The 27,948-nt window shown below is 28.4% G+C and overlaps 1 protein-coding gene across 1 annotated transcript; it reads right to left on the reverse strand.

The window, feature by feature from the left end:
- Window positions 1–316: 316 nt before the first annotated feature.
- LOC113553442 (MFS-type transporter SLC18B1-like) lies at window positions 317–27,700 on the reverse strand. Its single transcript, XM_026956774.1, has 11 exons — window positions 27,596–27,700; window positions 22,139–22,234; window positions 15,219–15,292; window positions 14,945–15,092; window positions 13,373–13,441; window positions 13,174–13,285; window positions 12,948–13,063; window positions 10,144–10,334; window positions 6,829–6,924; window positions 6,563–6,731; window positions 317–1,982 (listed from the first exon to the last, which is right to left on the reverse strand). Exons 1-11 carry the CDS (start codon window positions 27,698–27,700, stop codon window positions 1,650–1,652), a joined length of 1,509 nt encoding a protein of 502 aa, XP_026812575.1. The 3' UTR covers window positions 317–1,649.
- Window positions 27,701–27,948: the final 248 nt, after the last annotated feature.

The following is a 27,948-nucleotide window of genomic DNA, read 5'->3' on the forward strand; positions in this document are numbered from 1 at the left end:
CGCTGAAAGCGTTCTACTTATAATATGTGCTAGTATATTATTTTTATATATTTTAGAAAATGTAATAATCTCAACACGAAAATTCCACGGTAACTCTCCAAATCCCTGAAAGGAATAAACAACGCTTAACGTTTAATCGACTTAAAGGATATACACAAGTAAAACGGGACTATAGACGGATTAGGGGCAAACGTTACAACGACAAACAATGTGTGTGTTGATTTGTATAACGTAATTTTAATTTTCTTTACTGTTAGTATACAATGTAACTTAAATAATAATTCAAATAATAACATCTGAAATCACTAACACAATATTATTATGTATCTATATTATATTATACTATTTACATACACTGAAATAACTGGTTACAATAGTACTACGTACGTATACATTCTTATATAGCGTGTTACAAATAATAATAATATTATGGGAATCCCGTCAAAACGCAGTAATATAATAATAATAATTTATCAATAAAATCACTATCTCTATATATACGCGTGTGTTAATTATATAAACATATCATTACTATACCAGTGTTCGTCGTGTACGAGGTTGACCCGTGTCTGTGGTGGCGCATTGCTATAATAGTATTTTGTAGAGTATAAACAAAAAATAAAACGCACTACTTGTCGTCGACTGTGGTCGTGGCAATCGTGTCACCAAGTAAACGTTCATCATCGGTATAATGATAAAAATATTATAAGATTAAGCTCTACATTAAGAAAAAAAAAAAAACTGAACAAACTCATTTAGGAAATCGATACGTGTGTTTATATTATTTTCTATACGTAAGAAACATCGCAGCTGATATCAATACGATATTATCATATACTTATTGGCGGTGTGAACATGACTGGCGGTTGCTCATGAATAATAATAATAAAAAAAAATATGTTACCAATACTCGAAAGAAAAATATCATATATCTGTTTTCTTTAAAATATATATATATATATATATATTATCATATACGAATAAAACGATACCTGAAATAATAATAACGTACATTAGGTATATAATTATTATTATTGGCACGAATATTCGTATACGACGGACGGGTTTAACAGCGAGAAATATAGAGAGACAGAGAGACAGCGAGAGAGATGAAAAATAAAAATCATCTGCGTATAAGACATGGATAAAAATCAATAAAATACACCACACACACGGTTATGATAGTATGTGTAAAAACTCAAACGAACAATATTATAGTGTGTACCGTTAGACTGATATGCAGTGATGACAATATGTATATATATATACATCACCGCCGACGTGAGATACGATTTTTCAGTCGGTCAACACTGCATTATTGGCGGCTTAATATAGGCGAATTGGCGGTTGTGGGAGATGTGGGGAGGGTAGGGGGCAGGCGGAATTACGACAAGCTGTATTATAACGAAAATACACGCTCACAGATATATATGTATATATATATATATAGGGGTAGTAAGTCTGCTGATCTAATAACGTCGTTATCATAATGTGTAAGGTAAATAGTGTGGGCGGTGATGGGGTCTAGGGGATGACGGGGTTGTTGCTCTGCATCGTTATCGTTGTGTTATGACGACGACGACGACGGCTGTCATCGAGTTCACCACCATCGCCGTCGCTGTCGTTATAATACAGTGGTGGGCGGCGGTCTAGATTCGGGATTCGACGGCCAGCGGGCTGCCCCGGGCCTCGGTCCTGGCCTCGTTGCTGATGCGCATCGACGACAGGGACGTGCCCAGGCACGAATTGCTGAAGCTGCCGTAGGTCGAACCGAATCGGTGGCTGGACCGGAACGATTGGTGGTGCCCGTTGATGGTGTAGACGGGCGACTTGAGCGCGGCGCCAGGCACCGGCGCCGCGCTGGTCCGGTCGGCCACGTCCGCGCGCCCCGCGAATCCCACGGTTGACTCGGTCATGCCGTTCACCACGAACTTGTCGGACGGCCGCCGGTCCAGACACACGAACAACAGCAGCGCGATGCCCTGCAACACGTTTACGACATGAGTATTATAATAATAATAATAATAATATATAACGATAGATTAGGTGATAACAGATGATGATGCAAAATGCGTAGGTATACATGAAATACTAATTTTGACGGATGAATAATACAAAACAATATAAAAAAACAGGTTAAACCAGTAGGCAATTTTCAAAAGTATATATTATATATATCAGGTGATTTTTGTTTTTGGAACGATATTCCAAAATAAAACGAAGTAGAACCGTATAAAAATTGCTATCTACGGTCTTCAATTCACAAGAGTGGCGTTTAAAAAGACTTAACGATTTTGAGGATTTAATACCATAATTCTTACATCACGACTAGTACGCCTTATACGCGAGTAAAGCTAACTTACAGCAAGGCTGCCTCGGCGGCACGGATTAAATTTAACAATTTTGTTATTTTATTATCGGATGGGCGTGACTACAAGTATTTCCAGTCAAGACCCCCAAAAACAACCCATTACTTAGTAATGTTTCAGCGACATTACTATTTTATGTAAATAGATTTGCTTATGAAATTGCTTATAATTCCTTATGAAAATTATATTTATACGCTCATGTTATTTATGCAATGGTCTATTTAAAAATTATTAATTGAGTTTTAACAAAGAATTATAACTGAAAATATTCACTCGTGCTATTTTAAAATTGTTTAACGGAATGACTACAATAAGAGTGTTGGTTGTTTCTAAGTGTTCAAACACTACCTAATCGATTATACACGGAAAATACTACTATGTCTGTAAAAACAAACCAAAAATATTTGTCTAACCAAGTTAAATGGTATTTTAAGTCACTGTCTTTACTATAATTCTATAGATAATCTCTAAACTTTTTGAAGTGGATACATATATATTCACAAACCAATTTTTATTAATATACATATATGCCTATATATTATTGATAATTATTAAGTTATTTTTAAAACTTCAATATTGCAATTTTTACTATATACCTATACTTAGTATTTTTAAATATAATTATTGAACTGTAATAACATTATTTCACTATTTTTAATCTTGTCTAAAAATAAATCTGTATATAAAAGGGTTAGATAGAACTTCGCAATCATTTAAAAGTTAAATATAATGTCAACTCGTATACATTCTATAGGACATTATCAACCTGCAGTGATTGTAGTTTTATTGAATTTATCGAATAAATCAACATGGTTCGATTTCGTATACTCTCCACATAAATCACATAAGGATGGGTGGGAGCAAATAAATACTATCGTACTCAGGGCCTCAGGGAGAATGATGAGGGGGTTATAGCTTATTGATCGAATTATTATATAATATTCGGTGTTTACAAAATTAAAATAGCTGTTAATTAAGTTATGTTTATAATACACGTTGAATTATTGTATAGCGTATAATTTGCACACGTGTGTTAAGTACTTTCAGGTATTACTCGAATGCTCTCAAAATATAAAATTTTTAAAAATAAAACACGCGTATTATTGATTTCAAAAAATTATCAAGTCTGGTTATTTGTGTGTTTTATTATAATGCGTGAACAAAAAATCAAAAAGATGCATTTTTTTTATCTTGGGTTATCATAAAGGGTATATTAAAAAGTATACAAATTTAATATTATAAAACTGTAATTATTATCAAACGAATTTAATTTAAATTTAATTTGAATACTTAATAAATATGAATAAATTACAGATATAGTATATATTTCACAATTTTCTACCTGAGAAAAAATAAAAAAGTACCAAATTTTTACTAAACGTATAGGTAATGTGTTTGATTCTATTTTATTTTTACAGGCCAGTTTTCTTAGAAAAAGTTAAATATCTGCTATTAAATCACTATTTAACTTTTGCTATTTATATTACATCATAGACTACAAGTAATTTTACTTATTAGTTGTAAGCAGTGGCGTAGACATGATTTCCGAAAGGAGGGATCAAAAAAAAAAGCTAAATGAGAGGGGAAATTGAAAAATCCCCCTCCCTCCAAAAACTTTTTACTTTGGTAGTAAAATATAAGAACAAATGATGAACAATGAAATTTCAATAAATATAATTTGAATTGATTCAAAATTCACATTAAGCACAATATGGTAGATTATTCACTCCAATACTCCATAAAGTCAAAATTTCTGTATTATAAGATGCTACATCATTAAATGTATAAATAAAATAAATAATAATTAAATTAACAAATCTAGTTTTCTATTTTTTTTTTTTTGCTTGTTAGTGTAAAACTTCTGCTGTAATTAAATATTTCTATAAACTGGTATAAGTGTTAGGCCATTCAGCCGTTCCCGTAACAAATACATTTCCACACATTTTCAACAATCCCGCGAGTGTCTTTTTTTAGATTTCAGATAAATAAATGGTACGTACTATGTACTAGTGTACTACGTATACGCGGTGAACTAAACTCATAGCAATAATGATCTCATTAGTTATTTCTCATAATGTAATAACAACGATAATATCTGATAACATTTTAAACACAGGCTCACAGTGGAAGCATAGCCCTTTTAGTCGAGCATACATACATATTATTATATATAAAGTATTGTCTTTATAAATAAAAATATATGCTATAATAAAGTATAAACATAGTCGTTATTGAACATTTCGACTAAATAAACATTACTCTGCTACAAATAAAATAAAATAAAATTATAGTGGTATTCAGTATTGAGAAAATTTTCATAATTCAATAGATCGATAGATTATAATATCACAAAATATTGCATTTTAGTGCAGTATGCATAATGTAAGTAAAAACAAAAAAATAATAAAAATCCAATGGGGGGAATCTGACCCCCACGCCCCCCTTGTATACGCCCCGGGTTGTAAATCCGTTTTATTAACGTAGTTATTTTTAGTAACAATTTACTTACCCCCAAAAACTTGTTTTCATTTACATATGAATAAGTGTTTAAAATTTAGACGAGATTTCTAATTGAATATTTAAACTTTACAAACTCAAGAGAAACTTTAACTTTTGGTATGTCTTATGTGTATAGTTAATATAGTTACTTAGTATTAATAATAAATCCGGGTTTAATTAATAGGTATATTTATTATCGCAGTTAACTGTGTGGTAGGTGTGTTTCTCTATGGCATTTACCACACAATAACTTGGTTTATTGGTAATTATCAACAAAACAGCAGGTATAAAAAAAAAGGTCAAGGATTTGAAATCCAAACAATCGAATAATAAAAAAAATTTATTAAGTGCTGCGTTATTATTATTTATATTTATAAACAAAAATTTTAATTAAAAGAATATCGGATAAAGGCGATACTAATTTTTTTATAAGACGATGACGTGAATAAATTATTTTTTAAATACATCTAATGTTATACAAATATTTATGCAATTTATATATTTTTTTGTTTTAATGAAATATTATCATGAGTTGACCATGTCTCAACTATTTTAATAGATTAATATATTGGACAGCATAGAAGAAAAAAAAACAGAAGAAACGAGGATCATAAAATTTGAAATTTTGAAGACAAAATGAAGAATGGAATGAAAAACAGATTTTATTACGATTATATTATTGAAAGATAGAGCATAATTATATGAAAAAATGAGACCGGAGTTGAAAAAAAAGTATTTTAAACGTAGTCTAATGAAGATAGAGGAGGGCAATTGATGAAAGTCGGATGCAAGTCAACTGAGGGGAGGGTATAGAATGAATGGACTGTGATTGAGCCTCAATGAAAATATTATAATAAAACAATTTAAAAATATTGAATTCTGTGAAAATATTACTTAATAATACGCACGGAGATGATGACGTACGTGCAAATATATATTTTTTGAAACGTTGAATTGCTTAACGAAATATTCGAAGACAAAATGTTCGGGACTTTCGACCGAATGTCATAAATATACATCAATATGTAATACGCACGCATAAATAGTGAGGGCTACATTTAAATATTAAGAGATGGTAAAATATATACAGAACAAATTATTCAATATCCACGACCTTTTTTTTTTTCAATAGACAGTTGAATTTTTGATTTATTTAGTCCACGGTTCAGGACTTATATACAAGCACAAAAAAACATTGAGCTTCTGTATGTATATCCAAAAATATTAAAATCTGATGCGGCTGTACACAGGCGAATATGAATAATAACGTCAAAATACTTTACATTATTTAAGTAAAATCTTTTAAATATACAAGTCGAGATTTCGCATAATATATTACAAATTCTCAATACGAGTGTAATATATATATATATATATATATATATAATATATTATATTACCCGGCTATGTTTTTCAACGTGGATATTATATGCAAATAGTATAAATCCCAAACCCTGCTCATAACAACGTGTGATTTAAGTATTAACAACAAACATATCGGTACACCTCTATTTCTCTTATCGAGTTATATATATGAATCGATAATCGTATTTACACGACTTAACATTATCACGTGGACGGTTCACTGGAATACTTAAATGCGCAATATTCTCGTTGTTAATAATATATTGAACCATGCTTTTTCCTCCCACCGTTAATGATGTCTGTATTATACCGCAAAACATTATACTCACCAATACGATGTGTAACGAAATCTCAAAGTACGTGCCCTTTTCGAACCCGACCAAGTCGTACAGAACGCCAGCTATCGATGGGCCCAAAAATGCGCCCAGGGCGAACGACGATGACCAGATACCGGACAACAGTCCGTAAGTGTGTATGTCGTTTGGAAAACCGCTGTCGCTGCAGAAGAAAAAAAAACGTTACTCGTCTAATGCCTTTTATGAGTGTTTATTTTTCTACCGTTCTATTATAAGATTACGAGTGCGTTATAACTTACAAGGCAGCGGTCATAGAATCGACGAAAGTGGGTACGCAGATCATGCCTAACGCCACTCCTTGTATGACCAATCCAATGACCACCAACAGCATAGATCTAGAAAACAAGACGTATAAATTACGGTTAAAACACACATTAAACTGCAGTAGTGGATGCAAATTTATATTTTTATATTTTGAGGAAACGGAGAACAAAATAAATCGAGAAAACCTTTCGTTTCTCATTTTAAAAAGGAAAAAACAAATAAAACACGGGTACATAGAAGATGGAAATTAATCAAGAAAACAATATTGTTTATTAAATTATACGAACAATTCTTATTATTGTCATTGACATTGTTATTACTATTACGAGTGAGCCGATATAGTGAATAAATTATTACGATGTGTTCCAAAAGGCGGTGAACGATACTTATAAAATATTTACAAGTCATTCGTATTGACAGTCCTGTACTAGAAGCATTATTTCACTTTTTTTATTCTTGAAATTAAATTTAAGATGTCTAAATCTTATCGATTTCCTTTGACTCAATTTAAACAGTGAACATTCTATATCTCTGACAAATTGGGTAGGCCACGTATCGACACGATATATCGTATACTAATGTGAATAAAAATACATTACATTTCAGTCAACACGAATAAAATTATAATTCAATTGAATCTATAAGATTAAATTTTGAATTATGAGTGTAGTTGATTAAAAATAGTTTTACGGTTTTAAACTATAAAAAGTCACAACGAGTGGATTTGAATAAATTTAGCAATTATAACATTAGTATTTACGACAGTTTGGCTATTTTTAATGTAAACCCATACTCATCAGAATCGTTTTTCGAATATGACGATTTTTTTCCTTAACGTTTCTTTTGGAAAAACACTAGCTTGAAATTATATAACTAATCACCCAAATGCCTATTCGCCTATACCTATATTATATTATGTTGTCTTTTTCACTAGAACGAAATTTAGTCCATTTTTTTTTATCATGAGTTCAGTCCGTGTGCAATAATATAATATGGCACTGTGTGACCTCTACTGCTGGCATTCTAATCTGAACTCAATTAGTTATGAACATAAAAATAATTCTTTTCAATTATAATTATTTTGTTACACAATATGTAGAGTCCAGGTACAAAGTTTTAATCAATAGCACATAGACAATATCATATCGGTTTTGATACAGTAAATACGCATCGAACCTATACCAACAATTACAAATAAAAGTATATATTGTTATTAATAATAAGAATTTTCAGTCTTCAGAAAATTTTTATACATAATCGACGGATTGACTTATGATAATTGATACAATTACATAAAATATTGTAAGGATATGATAACACTTTTACTAAATAAATAAATTAGAAAATGATTTTTTTTTGTACGAGTTTGAAAGCACCCAAATGGTACTATTATTGAATTTTAAATTGAGTATAATATTATGTAAGTTTCATGTTTGATTCACGTAAATAAGAAGTTAAGAGTTGTGAACAACGCGTATACATATATTATGACTGGCATTATTGGTACATCAATACTGGTATTTAAAGGTATTAAACGGTTTACTTGTATTTTCGATTTTGATACAAATTACAAATTGTAATTCGCGTCACTGACTCCGTGTTTTAAAAAGTTTTCAGATTCATGGTAAAAAAAAAAAAACAAATATTTATTTAACTTGTTATACTTTGGAGTATTCTGTATTACATTTTACAATAATTCAATTATCAATTATACAGTATTTTTGATGGGTAACTGAAACGTTTCCAAAGTTTACCAATTTTAGATTAACCGGAATTTTGGTATACCAAAAATATCACTAGTCCTAGTATACACATAGAATATATTACAACTTCTCATAATTTTCAAGCTATGACGAAAACGCATTATGTCGTTATAGTTTAGTAATAACGAATTTCTCCCTCATATTAATCTCATGAAAACAATATTAATTATTCTGATTTCGACTTGTATCACCGAGCCAACCGCAAAACGCCATTATAATAAAAGTTATAATTATTATACGTTTCCGAAAATCAACGTTTTTATTGTGGTAGACATATTGTATATAATATGTGTTTACGTATAGGCAATAAATATAGGATATGTAGCATATAGGTGTTTATAGATAAAATATCTTATAACGAATGTGTATTAACAATTTTTTATTGTATCTTCAAAAGGTTACGACACTAAAAAACTGGACCACATAAATAACGTGGAAAATATCTCCACCGACCACCACCGGACGACAGGTGACCATTATATAGGTGAACATTATTGATCACGGGGAGGACGCACGCAGACACGGTACTGGCACAGGTAAAATTGCATAAAAAAACCTATTCCAAGGGGAAATAATTTTATTTTTTCCGTGAACGAAAGAAAAGTTGTATCGACTAACGAACATATAACATTAATATTTTGACGATTTACTTTGAAAAGTAAAGACAAACGTATAGTTTAGTTATACAGTTATTACTTAATGATTGTACCTATTTTTTTTATTTTTATTATTATTATTTTTTTTTTTTATCTTTGTCGATCGTCGTCCGAAGTCTGATTGATCTTACAAAAACCCAAGATCAATATACATACGAAATCGTGCACGAATTTTAAGTATAATTATTTAAGTTTATCATAATATACAAGTAGGTACCTACATTGTCCGTAAATACATAATACTTAAACAAACTATGTGTTTTATGTTTTTTTTTTGTTCATTTTCATTGTAGGTAAAATTGTTCATAAACAATAATATTATAATACGCAGTAAAATTGTATGAAAGTTTAAATTCTTTGAATTTTATTAAACTAGATTAATGGTGATATTTGATTCAAATTTAAAGTAAGTGAGTTCTCTTGTTACTGGTTCATTTTCAAACAGTTTCGTACTTTTAAGTTATTTTTATACTATTTCGGAGTTTATTATAGTTTAAAAAATATATTCTAATTACTACAGATGTCTTTTAAATTCATCAGAAGTTTACCTAGTAATAGTTTTTAGGTGCTCTCATGTCTGTAGCTTTCACAAAATGTAACTAAAAATTATCACTTTATAGACATTTTCATTGATTGTTTATAATTTATATAAATAGGTACTTATTTTTTTTTAAATTTGATTATTATTATCAGCTTTTTGATTGATACATTTTCGTCTACGTATTGTTTTGCTAAACATAATACGATTCTGTATTCGTTTTACACTTATCATAAAATATTGTCATGTTCGTTTTTTCATTGCCATCAAATCGGTACATATCGAAATTCATGATAAAATAATTTAATATTAGGTAATATTATTTATTCGTACTTTTGTAATGGAACGAATGGAGCTGGTCCGACTATGGAGTAGCTGATGACTGTTAGGATTGTTCCAACGATCATAATTTTTTTGGGATTCAATCCGGTGTCGCAAACGTATCCGATGACTGGCGCTATCAGTGCGTACGTTCCACCGCTGATGATGAACACGAATCCGACGTCTACAGATGAAAGTCCAAACTGCGGAACAAAGGTAAAAATAAATAATAATAGTAATAGTAATATAATAATGGTCTAGCGTGTTGGTGCTATTACGCATTATAATTTATTTTTTTCGTACACGGGTGAGCCTGATTAAATTTTGATTAGACGATTTTCCTTAGATAATAATATTATACAATTTAATAAAAACCATATCGGGGTTCGATTCGTGTCGAAATACACGTTTACGTATAATCTCACCTGCTATAACCTTGCACAGAATTATAATAGACATATCCTTAAATTCATATATAAACTAGTTAATAGATCTACGGATATGTCACGTCAATATTGTTTACCGAAAATGTATCGCAAAATTATTGATTATTATTGATAGCAGAAAAAAATAAAATTCTCCACGCTGAAATCGTCATTTTATGTTTGCAATTATTTAGAACAGACCGTTTTTTAGTTAAATAATAAATATAAACAAAGTTAAAATTAAATTGCATGTGTTGAAAATGACGATCAAAGAAATCTGTTTTTCATTTTCCGAAAGATAGTCGGTATCTAAAAGTTTTGCAACAACTATTTTGTGGTTGGTATGCACGAGTGAAAAGTGGTTATAAAATAAATGCAGTTGTACAACAAATAAATTGCTAGTTTATAAGAATTTCTGTCTTTTTTCTACTTGTTCATTTTAATCACTATTTAAGAGACGTTTTCAAGTAAAAAATTCAATGTATAAATGTCAATCATACAAATATTTCGACGCTACTCACACAATGCAGATCAGTACTCAAGAATTTTAGACAAGGTATCGTCATTGACTGTCATACATTATCATATTGACTGACAACTTTTGCGTGAACAAATTTTTCGCTATCGATATCGTAGTATACATTGTTATAGTCACAATTGTTTTTTCTTGGTATTATTTTCAATTTAATATTCTAATCTATATGTATATAGTGGCGCAACTATCAGGAGAGTAGGTAAAGTCGTATACTGGGTTTACCCAATATTAAATGACTAAAGCAGTCTGGCAAAACCGAAAATTATTTAAAAAATAGTATATCCAATGCGTTAGTAATAATAATTAATAATAAAGTAAAATTACTGATGGCACACTGAAGACAAACCTAATACAAAATACGCATGTTTTACATAATATCTATTATCTGAAATCGGTATCTATATATGTTATAAAAGTGTATTATATTATAAATCAATGTTTCTTAGCCAGTGTGTCGTGACATAATGGCGCGTCAGTGTCACCTAATAAGTCCAAATGTGTTGAGAAATAAATTAGATAACACAAAATATACAAACATTTTTGACACGATTTACAAAAACTAATAGGTATTTCTATGACGATTAAAAATAAGTTACCCATCTGTTATCGACATATTTTACACATTTTATATTGCCAATTAAAATTAAATATTAACCATTATTCTTATTTTTTTTATCGTGTGTTCCAAAATATGAAATATTTTAATAATGTGTAGCCATAATAGTTGAGAAATACTGTTATAAATAGAATGTATTAATAGATGTATTGCTAAAAAATATTTTTAGGTATTTATTAACTACGCCTTTTTCACGTAGGTATAGATAGGTAAGATGGTAAAAGCCTTATCATAAATTAAAAAAGAAATGTAATATAATTAGTGCATTTAAATTTAAATAATATTTTGAAGTAATAAATATTAATTAATAGATGTATATAAAAATGTATATATGTAAATAATAAATTAGAACAAATTAAAACTAAAAACTTTTACATATATAATTAATTAAAAATATGTATAATATCTATTTAATAGTATGGAAGATTTTAGAATCCTGTTAATCGACAATTTATCGATCTCTATTTTTATTTGCCGAGATAAGCGTAAAATATTAAATATAAAATTAAATTAGGGCTCCTTCATTAAAATTGATATTGAGACCCCAATTTACCTAATTGTATCACAGTCTATATGTATAGCGTATAGCGTATATCGTTTTTTGTGTTTATTAATTATTCATGTTCATGAAACGCTATGCAATATGTTGGTCCACGGTGCGAAATTTTTTCAGTAAAACCCGGAGAAACCAAAATTATTTAAATAAAATTTAAAATGTATAAAATTCATACACGCCCGGCAATGCAAACAATTTTGTTATCGAGTACAATGCGTTGATGTATATAATATAAATAGCACGCACAGTTAATCTCGGTTGTTTGTTATAATTCAACGTCTATATGTTAAAGTGGATGAAGCTTAAAAATCATGTTCAGGTAATGGTTTATAATTAGATTCAATTTACATAAGATATTATCTTATTTATTATTGTCGTATGTAAGTACTTGATTCGTGAAAGACTGACGAGCAAACAACCGACAACATACGTTTTTAAGTAACTTGTTTTTGCACAGATAGTGGGTACCTATACAAGCTCAGTAGAAATACTTGATAAAATACACACGAGTCCACTATATACAAATCAATCATATTTTATATTTCGGAAATAATTTCTTGCGTATATGCATTCGGTCCACCGACACACTATCGAGATCATTAATTCCTATTTCGATTTTACGACATAGTTCGTGTCAGTCAGTCAGGTAGCGTGTGCGTTTTTTAAGTATAGGTAGATACTTACCCCGCGAATGTGTGGCTCTAACGTGGCTGAATAGTATCCCATAGCTGTTGCAGTTATCACTGTTGCGATTGAATTTACGAGTACTGTAGGAACGCTCATGAGGTGTGTTACTTTAGCTGCAACGGAAATAATGTAATCAATATCAAATAAATATTATACATTTATTTATATTAAATACTATTATTATTACAAGGTGTAACGCGTTGTTACGGTTTTAAGCGCTTACTTTTAGCCTTGTTCGGACTGGGCACGTCTTGTTTCATTAAAATACACACCAAGAACGACGTTCCAAGTGTGATGACGCCCATGACCACAAACGGCAGTGAAAATCCACCGACCTGCCGAGACGGATAATAAAATAATAATATGAAAAATGATTATTTAAAAAAAAAAAATCATTAAAGTCCATTTAAGTTTAAACTCACCTCGAACAGCAAAGCACCGAGTGTTGGTCCAACGATATAACCCATTCCATAACATACTTCGAGAGCGGACTATAAAATATAAAGAGAAATCGTCGGTTAAACATATTTTTTATTGATATATTGTGATTTATTAGTATATATAAATATGTCTCGTATACTCTCCCTACGGTATTAATATCATAAAGTTGAAGGGTATGTATGCTTAAATAAACGCCCTGGTCTCAGAAAATACTGGACAGATTTCAATAAAAGTTATGTCAATTAAATTCTTTGAGACTCGGGTGTGCTTCTTTTTTTCTTTAATGGATGACTCGCATTTTAATTTTAATTCGTTTACGAAAGACGGCACTATATGTTGTTACAGATATTTTTTTAAATAAAAGAAAATAATATTTAATTTATTGTTTGTTATTTAAAAATGTGCGACAAAAGGCAATATTTATTAATTTATGTTTGTAACTTATAGATTTTAAAATTACTTGACCGATTTTGATGAATAAAGCAGAGATTGTACACAGGCGGATTTCACACCTCAGTCGAATTAGTTTACAAAGCAAATTATTCCGATGTCGATTTGTCAGTGAATTTGAGATATACTAAAACCTATGTACACCGGTAAAGAGCCGTTTATTTTATGTCAATTCATTTTTTCTAAACTATAGTCGTATTCTATTGCTGGTATAATATATATATATATATATATATTAGATATACATAGATTTTTTAGGATTTTTTTAATTTTGTTGATGGAACACCCGAGTTGGTGAAATATATTATAGTATGTGATACAATAAAAATATGAAGAATTTACTTTTTTTTTTTAATTAATTCGAAAAATATTTTTTAAAGTTTTCAAGACTGTGAAAAATAATCAACGAAAATTATATATTTACAAACATTAAGACTTATACCTATCTCCGAGTCATATTACATCACGTAATAACTGGTCTGTATTTTTTGCATTAAATTTTAACACAACCATCAAACCGTTTTTGCGACAAGATGTACCTTGATTGTATGGTAAGTCATAACTATGTTAGTGCTTTGTCGCTTCGTCGCACCAACCAGCACTTTTATTATCTATGTATTAACAAAACTCTAAATATGTTATGTCGCCTCGATGGCTCGATACGCGAGAAGACATAATATTCATTAGTGATAATTTTCTAGACGTAGATAATATGTTATCATCAATCGGTTTCGTTCACGAATAATTATTGATCTATAACCTACATATATCTATAGTAATTATCAATATACTATTGGCAAGATAGGTACACTTTAAGTGTGGGGATATGTACTCGTACGTTAGAGATCATGGGAATCCTATGATTTGTTTTAAACGCATTGCCCGAAATATTTCCAGTGGACAGTTTTCGATGCCGTATATGAATCAATGGGAACTATAATATTGAAGATTTATAAATTGCGTTTTGTTTTTGAGGTCAAGTGTACTAAAGCATTAGATGAAAAAGTAAATTAAAAGTAAAAGTAAAAGAATTATTATTCTTCACGTCGGCGAGTAAACAAAATCACATTATTATGTACAATGTTATAATATTAGATACGTACGAAAGTGCTGGCAACTGATTCTGGGAAAGAGACGGCCGTTAGCGAGAACGCGGCCACCATTGCGCCTGTTGCACCCAAAGACTCCAACACCCTAAGGAATAGCGACAGCAGCAAGAACAAGTTTCTTTCGTTGATGTACGTCAAATATCTGTAATTGGCAACAAAAAAAAAAAAAATAGCAATACATGATAATATATTCTCATTACGTTTACATGTAATTATTATATCTTATTAGGGATATGAAAATAACATTGGTTTTCTTTGTATACGTTACCCGAAAGCTATGGTCGACAAAGCGTTCAATACGATTCCAATTACCAACATATATTTCAGCCCGACCTTTTGTATCTGAAATACAAGATCATAATTATTATAATTATATGATTTAAGATAATATTATGCGCAATAAATATGTAATACATGATTTTATTTAGAGTACATGACAAGATTTATTTTAGAATTATTACATTTTTTCTCTTCAAAACAGCACCGTCCGAAATAGCACATCGATATATGGTATGCTACCGCACATAATACGATTTGTAATGAGACTTTTTGACAAGCGATCAAAAATCACATACCTCATATTTTATTAATTATTTTAATTTTTAGTAATTAGCTATATCTATAATATGGGACATACTGTTTGGAAGATTAGATTCGGAGCAAAACAATAAATATATTATATTGATTTTATAAGAATATCAGTTTTTGACAAAATCGATTTTGTTTTATTAGTGTAACTTAATAATGAATTATCGTGAATACTTGACATTTTCATAAAATATTTATGTTATAAACTTTTTATACAATTTTTAAAATATTTTAACCTACATAATTGAGATTTGGGAATTTTTTTCTTTAAATATTGATAGAATCAATTTTTTTTAAGTTAAAAATCTTATATATTTAATACAAGGTTTTTCATAAGTTTTAATTATTAGAATTTTTTTTTAAGTGTTTTAAATTCAAATTTCAACAATATTCGTCATAATAATGAATATTTACAAATTATTTTGTAGTTAAAAATGCATACAATTTTTATTATCCATACCTATGATTTGAACACTTAATACATAATTCTTCATAAGTTATATTTTAATTAAAAATATCAAAATCACATACATATATATTTAATATGTAAGCCCTTTTTTATGTAAATGTCTACTCTTTCCTATTTTATACAAAGCTATAAAAATATAAGTATACCAATTCACTTAAGTTCCTATAGTTTATACTACATCAGTTAACTATACCGTAAAAGGAGAGTTAAAAGATTGTCTTAATACTTATTAATATTTCTAGACCTGTTAGATGCCTAATTTTTAATTATAATTACATAAACTAATAACTTAAACAAAGATTTAGCAATAATTCTGTATTCCATGTATTTATTATTTCCTTTAGAAAATAAAAATATAAATATGTAAAAATGTCAAGTCTGTTTTCAAAAATGCCTAATTACATAGCGGCTGTGAGGGATATGTGACTATATAAACGAAAAGTTTTTTTTTTTACTGAATAATAATTCTTCTATTTGCGTGAATTCCTTATATTATACACTTAATAGAATACATAGTAATAAATATTTTTTTTTTTTAAACAACCATTGAAATATTGAGCTATACAGTCATTGTTATAGACCTTTAACCTATTAAATATCACGCTCATACGACAAAAACTCATTAAGATTATAAATCATTCTTACTACAGTTTTAACATATTTTAAGCATTGATTATGAGTAATTAGGTACTTAAATTATACAATATTAATCGTTTTTAATTTAAAATTCATATTTATAAAACTATATTTAAGTATATATACGTACACATTAAAAAATATATTATTCATAACTAGTTTTGAGTTATAACTGATTAAGTATATTCATAAAGACTCATCTTAACCTTTAACCAAGTTATACGACTACAACAATATGGTTTCAACTATGCACACACTCAAATAAAGGTATCTAAATATAATAAATTGTATTAAATCCAGTGTAAAAATGTACTTTGCAGCTAAAGTGGTTTATTTATATGCTATTGTAACCTAAATAAAAAGATTTTAAATTACAACGTAAACTCTATAATTAAGGATTCAAAAAAAGAAAAAAATGTATTTAACAAGCAAATTGTTTTAATACATTTTGGACATTGTATTTGTATTGTTATTATGTAATAATTATTTGATTTCGAAAAACTTAACTACAAATTATTGTCCCCTTTATGTGCATTATTAAACACAATAATATGTAATATTTGTATATGTGTATATTTCTATAAATACTTTTCATATATTTACCAAACACAAAATCACTTATAATATATTTAATCCACCTCCCCCTCCCCAAAAAACCACTAGCTTGCATTATATATAATTTATGTAAATATTTTGTCAATCGGATTTCAACCTATCTTGAAAGCAATTCCAATGAAATACAAATAGTATGAAGTACAAAATTATATTTCAAAGTAAACCAACGTTATTTTTTTATACAATGCATTATAATACATTTGTATGTATAATAAATATATCATAAATTTATGAGAAACAAGTTTTGTACATTTTATCAAATTACAAAGTAAAAAAAAAAAAATGGTGATTGCAACCCCTACGTTTTTAAATCCACATAAAAAAAAAAAACACCGTACTTAACGGCTTAGTTTTGAGTGCCTACTCAAACTCCTGTCGTCACATATACGTGCCTATATACACCACAGTGCAATATATTAACAACGCTATTATGTATAGTAACCAGAAATATATGTTTGCTTAGTTTTCACAGCATATTTTACCATATAATACGTTATGTATACTTATAATGTATATATATATATGTAATATAATATATTGTAGTGTGTTTATAGCTTCTTTTCAGTCATTCTATTTATTTACGTGATAATTCGCGTGTATAATACCGTCCCCGGCGTCTCCGTGTCTTAAGTGAAATTAATAAACTAAAAGGTTATCATATGATACGCGTGCATATCTCGTGGATCTCATTAAATGTATCTTTTCACGCGAGTGCTATTCGCAAGGAATGGCATCGTATTAGAAACGCGGTTATTTTAATCGTTTGTTTCGCACTCAGAAACGAAGTTGTGCACCTCACGCCCACGGTTGGTATGTAATCGTACGCGTATTTCCCATGTTGGAGGTATTGCGCATAAACGAATACAGTTGTAATAAGTGCTTTTTACACCCCGAGAAGTCACTCTGCCGTACAGATGGCCTAGATTGCAATAATTTGTCATTAAGTAGGTCACTGTAATGGATATATGTTAAATTTTAATTCAATGATAAATTATCATTGTTAGCCTATATTTCTAAGCAGGATATTTTGTGAGTAAACTGCACAATATAATTTATTTTCTATTAGTAAATTATAATAAGGTATGCTGAACTAATTTTTGTCAAAAACATCGCATATATATATATATATATATTATGATATAGTAACTATGTATTATAATTATATTTACCTAGTACCTATATTGTGTATTGTTATTATTATTAGCTTTTAAATCAATATTGATGTTAAGTAAAGTGTAAAATGGGTGATATAAATAGCCGAGCTTAAAATTAGTCCAAATAATTGGAAAATGTCATTATGTATTTAAAATAATATACTTATTAAAAGTTTCAAATGTCTACAGTCAATATTTTTAGTTAAAATATCTGATTTTTTTAAAACTAGAACATTAAATGTCGGTAAAAAAATAAAGTGTATTTTCGATATTTACTAGAATTCTATATAAAAAAAAAACGAATGAAAAACTTTGTATATTATATTTTAAAACTTATGAAACTTAAAATTATGTGAATTTTTAACTACAAAATTATTTACAAACATTTTTGTGATTTTGAGAGATAAAAAATTGAACTTTATACAAAGATATACATTATATATGTATTCATTCATGTATGAAGATATTAATTTATTTAAAGTATTTCAACATCTGTATGAATACAAGTTGTGAGAAATCTAGTATTTAATTGTAGAATATTATAACTGAAAAAATATGATAAACATAAAACCTCCCATCCCCCATAACAAATGTCAAACATCTACAAATAATTCAAAAAAGAGATAGAAATTTTTTTAAATAATATCATGAAAATGCTAATATACAAAATATATTGGGTGGAAAATTTAAGGATTTACTTACGGATATTCATTTTTAAATTATTATAAAATAGCAAAATTTATTAAGTCGAAAATTAGTAAGTATAGTGTGACTAATCACATTTCTCTGTATTTTATTTTAGGTTTTATGTATTTATATTTTTTTTATTAATTTGAAAAAAATGACCAATTAAATTCAATGCTACTACCAGAGACACCCTTTAAAATTTAAGATTGAAATTTTATTACTGCTCCAAATGACAAAGACACGAGAAAAAAACACTTATAATTTTAAGACTAATACATTTATCAATTCGCTTACAATTTTAAAGTACTCTTATTTCAAATACACTAGACTCAAATATGTGTTTAAGACTTAAGTAGGTATATGTATATAAAATATTATCTATTGTGGTTTTAAAACTTGTTAATTAAAGCTCAATAAAAACTATCTTCTTTAAGTTATATAAGCTTTTAACCAATAATATAAATTACACATTTTACATGAGTTAATTAATTTAGACTGCGAAAATAGTTTAACAGTATTTATGATTTTGAGTAGCAAAATAGTTCCAATATTCAACTATCAGGGTCGGACAATTCAAGCGAGTTGGTATTTTGCGAGGTAAAAAAAAAAAAAAAGATAAACCATAGTAATAGTCTTTTTTTATGATTATTATTATTATTTAAAGAGATTAAGTATAAGTTTTAGTTATTGGGAAAAGCCAACAAAAAAATAACGGATAAATATTTACAGAACATCAGATTTTGAACAAATCAATTCTGTACGTACGTATAATAAATACATTTTTTAAAATAAAATTCGGTCAAATTATTAGAGTTAATGAAGGTTTACTTATAATGTTAAAGATATGTGCTTATTGTAACTTCATCATAGATTTGATCTGCGAATGTTACTGTGTACACTATATTCCGACATTAAAATATTATATACTCGCAGACATACCCACCCATCACGACAAAGGCGCGACAATGTCACTAACTGAGAAAAATATGTCTTTCCACATTTGCGGTATGGGCATAAACCCGATAAGGTGGTTGAAATGATAGAAGTTTTTTGGTTATCATCACGTTCACGTCGATAACAAATATTATAATATACCTATGCTCGTATATATATAACTGTAGTATTTAACATATAATTTTCATATAATCAACAGATTAATGATTATAATATTTAAATAGAATTTTATCTTTAGTATACTTTTTTTATTGACGAGATGCAAATATGTAATTTAAAAACAATATGGTATATATTATGCTTACAGCCTACAGAAGATGTTTTTTTTTAGGTACGGAATTCAATTTGACAGTGCACGAAAATAAAATAAAAAACAAATTTCTAAGGTTTTAATTTAATTTTTGTATCGTTTTAGTTTTATATTATTTCATACAAATGGAAAATATTAACAATTCATTATTTGTGTTTCAAAAGAGTTAGGAGACATATAGCTCTCTTTTAGGAGTCTATTTTTTTATTTTTTTGTTTTGTTCATAATTTGATTTTACTTATCATCAGTAAAAATGTAAAAAAAAAGCAATAGCAAAATTTACAAATAAATTCAATCAGGTATCGTTACATTTTTTTTGTTTTTTTGATTTTGTATTTAACAATGGATAGTAAGAACCCAATGGTTTTTTTTATGTGCTTTTGAAATTCAGATTTCCGCAAAAATGAAAAAAAAAAACATTTATGATAAAAAGATTATTTTTAAAAAGTTTTGACTGCATTTTAAATACATGTTAAGTCGCATGAGTATCATCGCTAAGTGCTTTGATCTATATTTGTTTATCAACCATGTTTGGTTTTATACATAAAGAAAAAAAACATTTACGTATCGCAAGTGCCGATCATGCTGTCTTAAACATTCTCTACCATTCTTTTCAACTACAGGACCAATTTAAATTTTCTCATAAATATTCTAATCTCCGGCTTTTCATCACTATTCGTTGCTAATGCTAAATACCGATAAAATTATAGATAATTATCAAATATATAATATGTTTTAGTTGAACTAATTCTGTTGGAGCGGTAATTAAAAAAATAACATAAAACGGACACGATTTACATTTTATAGTAAAGATAACTCATTTATGAATATGATCCTTTATAAAATAAATTTCTTCAAGTATATGTAGTACACACGTGCACGGAATCGAAACATATCAGTACTAAGCAACGGCGGATACAGTGGTCCTAAACGGGGGGAGGGGGCAATTGCTTAGTACTAAGTTTCCAACACACTAAATATTACGACCATCTGAAATGAGTATAAAGGTTCGGGTGGTTTGCTAGTAATGCTTAGCAAACCTTGGGCGTGCATTTAAATATGAGTTACAAACTTTGTAATGACGTGGTTCTTAGTACCTATTGTCGAATGTCGAGTATATAACGGCTGTTAATCTAAATTTTGGTTTTTATTTTAAAATAACACAAGTCGCTGTGCCATCATGTATATCTCACCTAATATTTTCGTCAACAGACATTATTTATCTGATTGTGTTTTGGTATCTTAAGATACCCGAAAATACGTAGGAATATTTATAAGTATAATATGGAATAAGTCCGATTCCTCGTGTATACGCTTAAGTTGTATATTTTGTATAGCGTACGTGTTTAGAGTTAAATGTACAATCGGTAGTCAGAATATAACTATAAAACATACCTATTTTAATGTTTAAAGCGAATTGAGGTCAGTTTGAAAATAATAACGTTGTATTAATGGGTCAATGTTATTTAACACCATAACTCATAAGTTTGCCGTGAGTAGAGGCATATGTTTATTTTGTATCTTTCAAGCTTCAGACATATTATAAGATATAAAAATATATTTATTTGATGAATAATCCCTAACAGCTATGATTATTGTGCAATAAAATAATAAATTAATAAACAATAACTTCATTATATGTATCAGCACAATGGGTACTTTAATATAGTGTAGTGGACTAGTGGAATACATTGATTTTAAACGTGATTATATTCTTAAATGGTATATTGAATTACATTTTCCAAAAAACAGTACAAAAAAAACCATTTACTTACCAGGCTTCCAAAAACTGGCGAAGTTATGAATGCTACCAGTTCGAAACTTCCAAAAACGAAGCCGTATTCTGTAGCCGAACATCCTTTCTTCTCAGCCTAAACACAATAAATATTATAAGTATTATAATAAATACAGTAAATACAGTTGTTCAAATGAAATTACAAATAATGCGAACAATTATTTTATCATTTATAGTGTATTATTTACACTATTGAAAATTAAGTCTTTGTTTCTTATTGATGATACATAATAATAATAAATTATATAATACGGAACAGGTTATTACACGCTACGTACACAACAATATAACTAGTTATTGACGTTGAATATGGATACGACCTTCGACAACGCTTAAAACGTCTACAATTATGACAATAATATCAAAAACAATTAAATAAATAATCCACATGGATAGGTACATCATGTTCTCTATAAGTGAGGAAATTGTTCAAACACTCGCCAAAACCAAATATGTGATATTCATTTGCGCGCAAGTGTGCAACACATCGCGATAAACGATAATAAGCGTTTGAAAATGCATTACTCGAAAAAGATAAATAATACATTCATACGAAAGATAATAATGCATTGAATTGTTATTATTATTATGATTTATGGCAGGTACGATCGTATTGACGTGTCCGCATCTTCGTGCAAATAATAATGTAAAATGTGATGTACTAATGTTATTTAATAATAATATGACTGTCAGTGTTTCACCTATAAATGTATTATTTATATAGATAATGAATTTTTGGGTAATAGTAACCCGGTATTACCACAGAATAACCAGAAGGCTTACTTTTCTACTATTACACGGGTTCTTATGAAGGATAGATTTGCTTTTTGGTCTGCGATTATCTGTATGCATTATACAGATAATCTTCTTTTTTTCGTGTCGGTCTTCATATTCCTTTCGTCTGCCAATAAACGGCAATTTTTATGAATATAATAATACAACACAACTTAATGATATACAATATTATAGGTATATAATTTTATTATAATATATTAATTCACAAGCAATTTTTAAGTAATAAAACATTAATTTTTAGTGGCTATACACTGATAGATTTTCGAGTTCTCATTAAGTTTCTGTGCAAATCGAAGCTTTCTGGTTATTCTGTGGTATTGCCATCACATGTTATAAATCGTTTTTAAAAAATAATATTTTGTGAACATTTACGAGTCCAAATTTGATTGTGAAATCTTACAACATTTCTAGATAATAAGTATATTATTTTGCATTCGGGATACAAATTATTGTATCATCATTTATTATGATGATGATATCATCAGAACAAATACTTTATTAAATTTTGATTAACGTGCAAAACTATAATGCATAGATACATTCTATCATTTTGGCAATATAGTATTCAATTATTATAGTTCCGTATTACCGTTAATCAGTAAAATGTACATCAATTAATGTGTATCACTGTATGTACTCGTACATTCATTTATCAATATTTAATTAAACATTAATTGTTATCCAACTAACGTTTATTTTACAATATTTGGTAGTTGAAATTAAAAATAATTAAATTACTGATAAAAACAGATTTCATGTTGAAATAAAACCGATTAATTTGCTCTACAAAAAATACTGGATAAGTACCAATATACACGCCTAAAGTTATCGTTATCTTATCAAACGTTGGAATTTCTATCTTATCGATTTTACCTTAGCTCATACCTAAGCCACAGACAGACGACTTAAAACTATTTTATTAATAACAAAATAAGTATAATGTAACGTTTTTCTCAGTGCATCCATATTTAATAAATTAATAATTATATTATCCATTCTTCTGTTAATATTTTGTTCAAACACATTTTTTTTATACTCGAAAGAGTATAAAACGAAAAAATGTAATCAAATAATTGAAATGAATTATGTGTTCCTTAAAATTGTTTATAATAAAAAGTATGTTGATCTAGGGCCTCATCAAAGTATGTTTAAGAAAATATAATTATATTTATATTATTTTAAGATATTATTTCTTAAAAAATGTTTCAGTATAAAATTATTCTATACCAAAAAAAGTGTTATTAATATTTGACGAATTTTATAATCATGAATTATTATTCGATAACCTCGAAAAAAGGCGTACGTATTAAATATTAAGTATCGACCTGCATAGGCTGAGATCTCACGAGTCTCCTCTAATCAGTCATCAATCTTCATTCTAATTGTACATTATACAACAGTGACAATGGTCGCTCAAGATAAAATAACATTTCTTTAAGTGTACTATTACGTCTATAACAGTATTCTAATTCTAGCTCTGGAAAACATAAATATTTTAATTTAAGGTGGTAAGCACCTGTAACATCTAAGATTTGTATTTATATGTTAAAGAATTTCGAGATTATTACACGATAATAAATAATTGAAAATTAAAAATTAAAATTAAATGTTTTAGTAAATTTAATTTTTATAGAATTACAAACTTTTGATATTAATATGGTATTACATTTCAAGCTTATAGTTAATCTAAATTTATTTTAAGAAATTAACTTGTTATAATTAAAAAAAAAAAAAAATATATTAAAGTATTATGATCACGTTATTTAGTTATTATTGCAATTAAAATTAATTTTATTTATTTCATACTATAACTATACTATGTCAAGTTTTAATTCAATTTATGAACAATTCGATTAAAAACTAGTATTTTTTTTTACTTATTTAAAGAAAAATTCATATTAAAAAAGTGATTAATTTAGTTTTAAACTTATTCGAACGTATTTAAAAGTTAATAAATGCAAGTTAACCCGTAGGAAGTTAATACTTTAATTTAAATTTATAATGTTTTACATCATAATGTTTATAATGTCTTCAATTTGAGTTTGAAAATAAAAATAATTAAACCATTGATATCTCAAGCTTCTAAGCCAACTGAATAGGAATATTTAAATATAACTTCTAGGTTCATTGTTTTATAAAATAATAATTAAACTGTAAAAACAATTGGACACAATTTATTGATATGATAATGACAATGAGTATTTATAGAAACTTTAAAAATGTTATACTCCCTAAATGACTCAGCATTTATTTTTTACTAACAATTCAATTTAAAAACGATAAAAGTTAAACTAGAATTAAATTGTGATCTGGCGTCATAACTTCCAATGCGTTAAGTATGCGTATCGTCAGTTATCGTAAGGACGACATTATTTTGAATTTTTTAATGAAAAACCCGTTTACGATTGTCAAGAACAATGCAAATACATACGTTTATCGTATGCGAAACTGCATTCAACATCAAATGATTACATTTTATAAATAAAATTAATTATTTTTATTGTTTTTAGCCGGCGTTAAAAATTACAAACAAGAATCACAAGTGTTTATTATAAAACCATTATGTCATTAATTGTCTATAATACCTACTTTACTTTAAGTTTGCAGGTATCCGCAGTTCTATCATATTTTAAAAGTTAATTATAATTATTAAAAAAATACAACATGTGATGTCGATATTGAAGAACACGTGTAGAAATGAAAATACCTTATGGTGGCTTAAAGCAATATAAATCGGTGTAACTACACTTATAAATTATAATATTATGAGAAAAAATTCGACACTTGAAATGTAACAGAAAGTACATAGTTAAAACTCAAAATTATCTAATTTACGAGAACTATTCGCGTAATTAAGTACATTAAGTATCTATAAGCTATTTTATTATGTGTCATTCAATCGAGTCCATAGAATTAAAAAATAAATCGATTATACTATCTAAACAAAGTCTATACAATTTCATAATAGAAGAAAAATAAAATTTATGCTTTATCTTCTTTATAATAGAAAATATAAAGTACCAATAAAACATTTGTATGCATTAATTAATTTTTCATAATATTTTATTTATCCATTTTTGTTTCTTTAAATTACAAATATAAATTATAATAAACACATATATCTTGTTTTTTTCATTTTTATTTTTATCAATGTTTTGCCTTTTACTAGCATCGTATCAATGAAATATTGAAATATATACTAAATAGATTTAATTAATGGTTTACCGTACGTCTGTCTGTATGATTATTACATTGTACAATAATTATTATCGGAAATTATTTTTCACGTTCCTAATCGACTCCAATAATAATTGTTCATATTAAATCATTAGATATTTGTAGTAAAAAAAATCTCAACTGATTTTTAGGTTCCACTGAACACTTGGCAACTATTTTATTATAAAAAATATCCCTTGATATGTAAGACAATGTACACTATTTCAATACAATAAAACGTGTAAGGTACAGATTGTTTTAAACTTAGTTATTCAATATGTATACAGTTGTAAGATATAAATCGCAAACGTTTGACTTTTCGTTATGTTTAACGTAAACAAAGTTATACGAAAACGAAATTTACATCCACGATTTCACATCAAGAACATGCGTGACGTCAAACAGTTCACCTCATCGTTATTTTGAGGTTAATCACGTCCATTGTTATCAGATAATCCTCGTGTACCTATAATTTTCGTCGACGGATAGGTGGTAATCGCAAAACAACAACAGAATATTGTAAATTTATAATAGCTTAAAATTGCTTAATAATATCTTTATTAATATCATAAATATGGGCGTAGTCCGTTTCGCCGATTCGACCGTACAATCTGTACTATTTGAGCAAAATCTTTTAACCGTTCGGTTTTTGGACGAACTTTTACGGAGGGTCGTGAAACGTTTGAGCGATATCATTTACCTTCCCGTTTGAACGTATTTAGAACTAACGACATTGAAATATTTTAAAATTTACTGTTTTTAAGTATTGTCAACTTTATGTCCATTATAAAATTAAATTAAAATAATTAAAACGAAAAAAACACAACCAATACATATAAAACGATAACCTCGATAAATATTATTGTACAGCGATAGCTGGTGTTAATACACGTGAAAGCACAAAACAATAATGTGGTTTCACTCGATAACGTATAATATAGTTTACTATAGTTTGATCAAACGATAAGTGTATACGACACTCGCCCGAAAGATTTATACATTTTCAGAAAACCTAGAAAAACGGTTAGGATCCACCCGACCAGTTAATACATGGGTATCCTAAAACATTACGCATTATTATGTATATAGCAAGGGTCACCGACTTGCGGCTCGCGCTTTGTATTTAAAAATCAAAATTTACCCAAATATTACTATGAATTTTAATTTTTTCGGTATACATTTATAAATATTTAGCAATTTATATAAAATGTATTTATGAATATTTTGGCTGTTGATGATGATAATATCATCGATATCGTGTGCAATATCGAAGTCAGCCATCCCCGGTAAATAGATGAGTATGACTTAACAATATCAACGGAATTTGATTGGATCGCAGGCGACACTGCCCTGCGGTATGTGCTTACAGTGTTATCAATTATAAATATCGTGTGTACAAAGGGTTACAGGTGATGGTGGTACTCACTTCTTCGGGATAAAAAGGCGCTTGCAGCGATATGCAAATGGCGCAACAAAAGTGCACAGACCCGACCACGGCCAGAATTATCCATTCGGAGAGCGTGAACTTCATGGCGACGGTGTGCTCGAGTCCTCAGATCCGTTCGTTCCAGTCGGTGCGACGACGATCTGCGTGTGGCGGCGGAGGCACCAAAAACCGTTTCTTGTCGTCGTTGTAAAAGCAAAATAATTTGTATTATTATGTTCTCGGCGGAGACGGCGTCGGTGCGTGCAGCAGGGTGCAGCTGATGAATCGTGCGCTGGAAACGACGAATCGATCGGTGAAAAAAGATCAAACGCACACACACGCGCGTGCGCACA

The sequence above is a fragment of the Rhopalosiphum maidis genome, chromosome 2 (assembly GCF_003676215.2).
Source record: "Rhopalosiphum maidis isolate BTI-1 chromosome 2, ASM367621v3, whole genome shotgun sequence".
NCBI classification, from domain to species: domain Eukaryota; kingdom Metazoa; phylum Arthropoda; class Insecta; order Hemiptera; family Aphididae; genus Rhopalosiphum; species Rhopalosiphum maidis.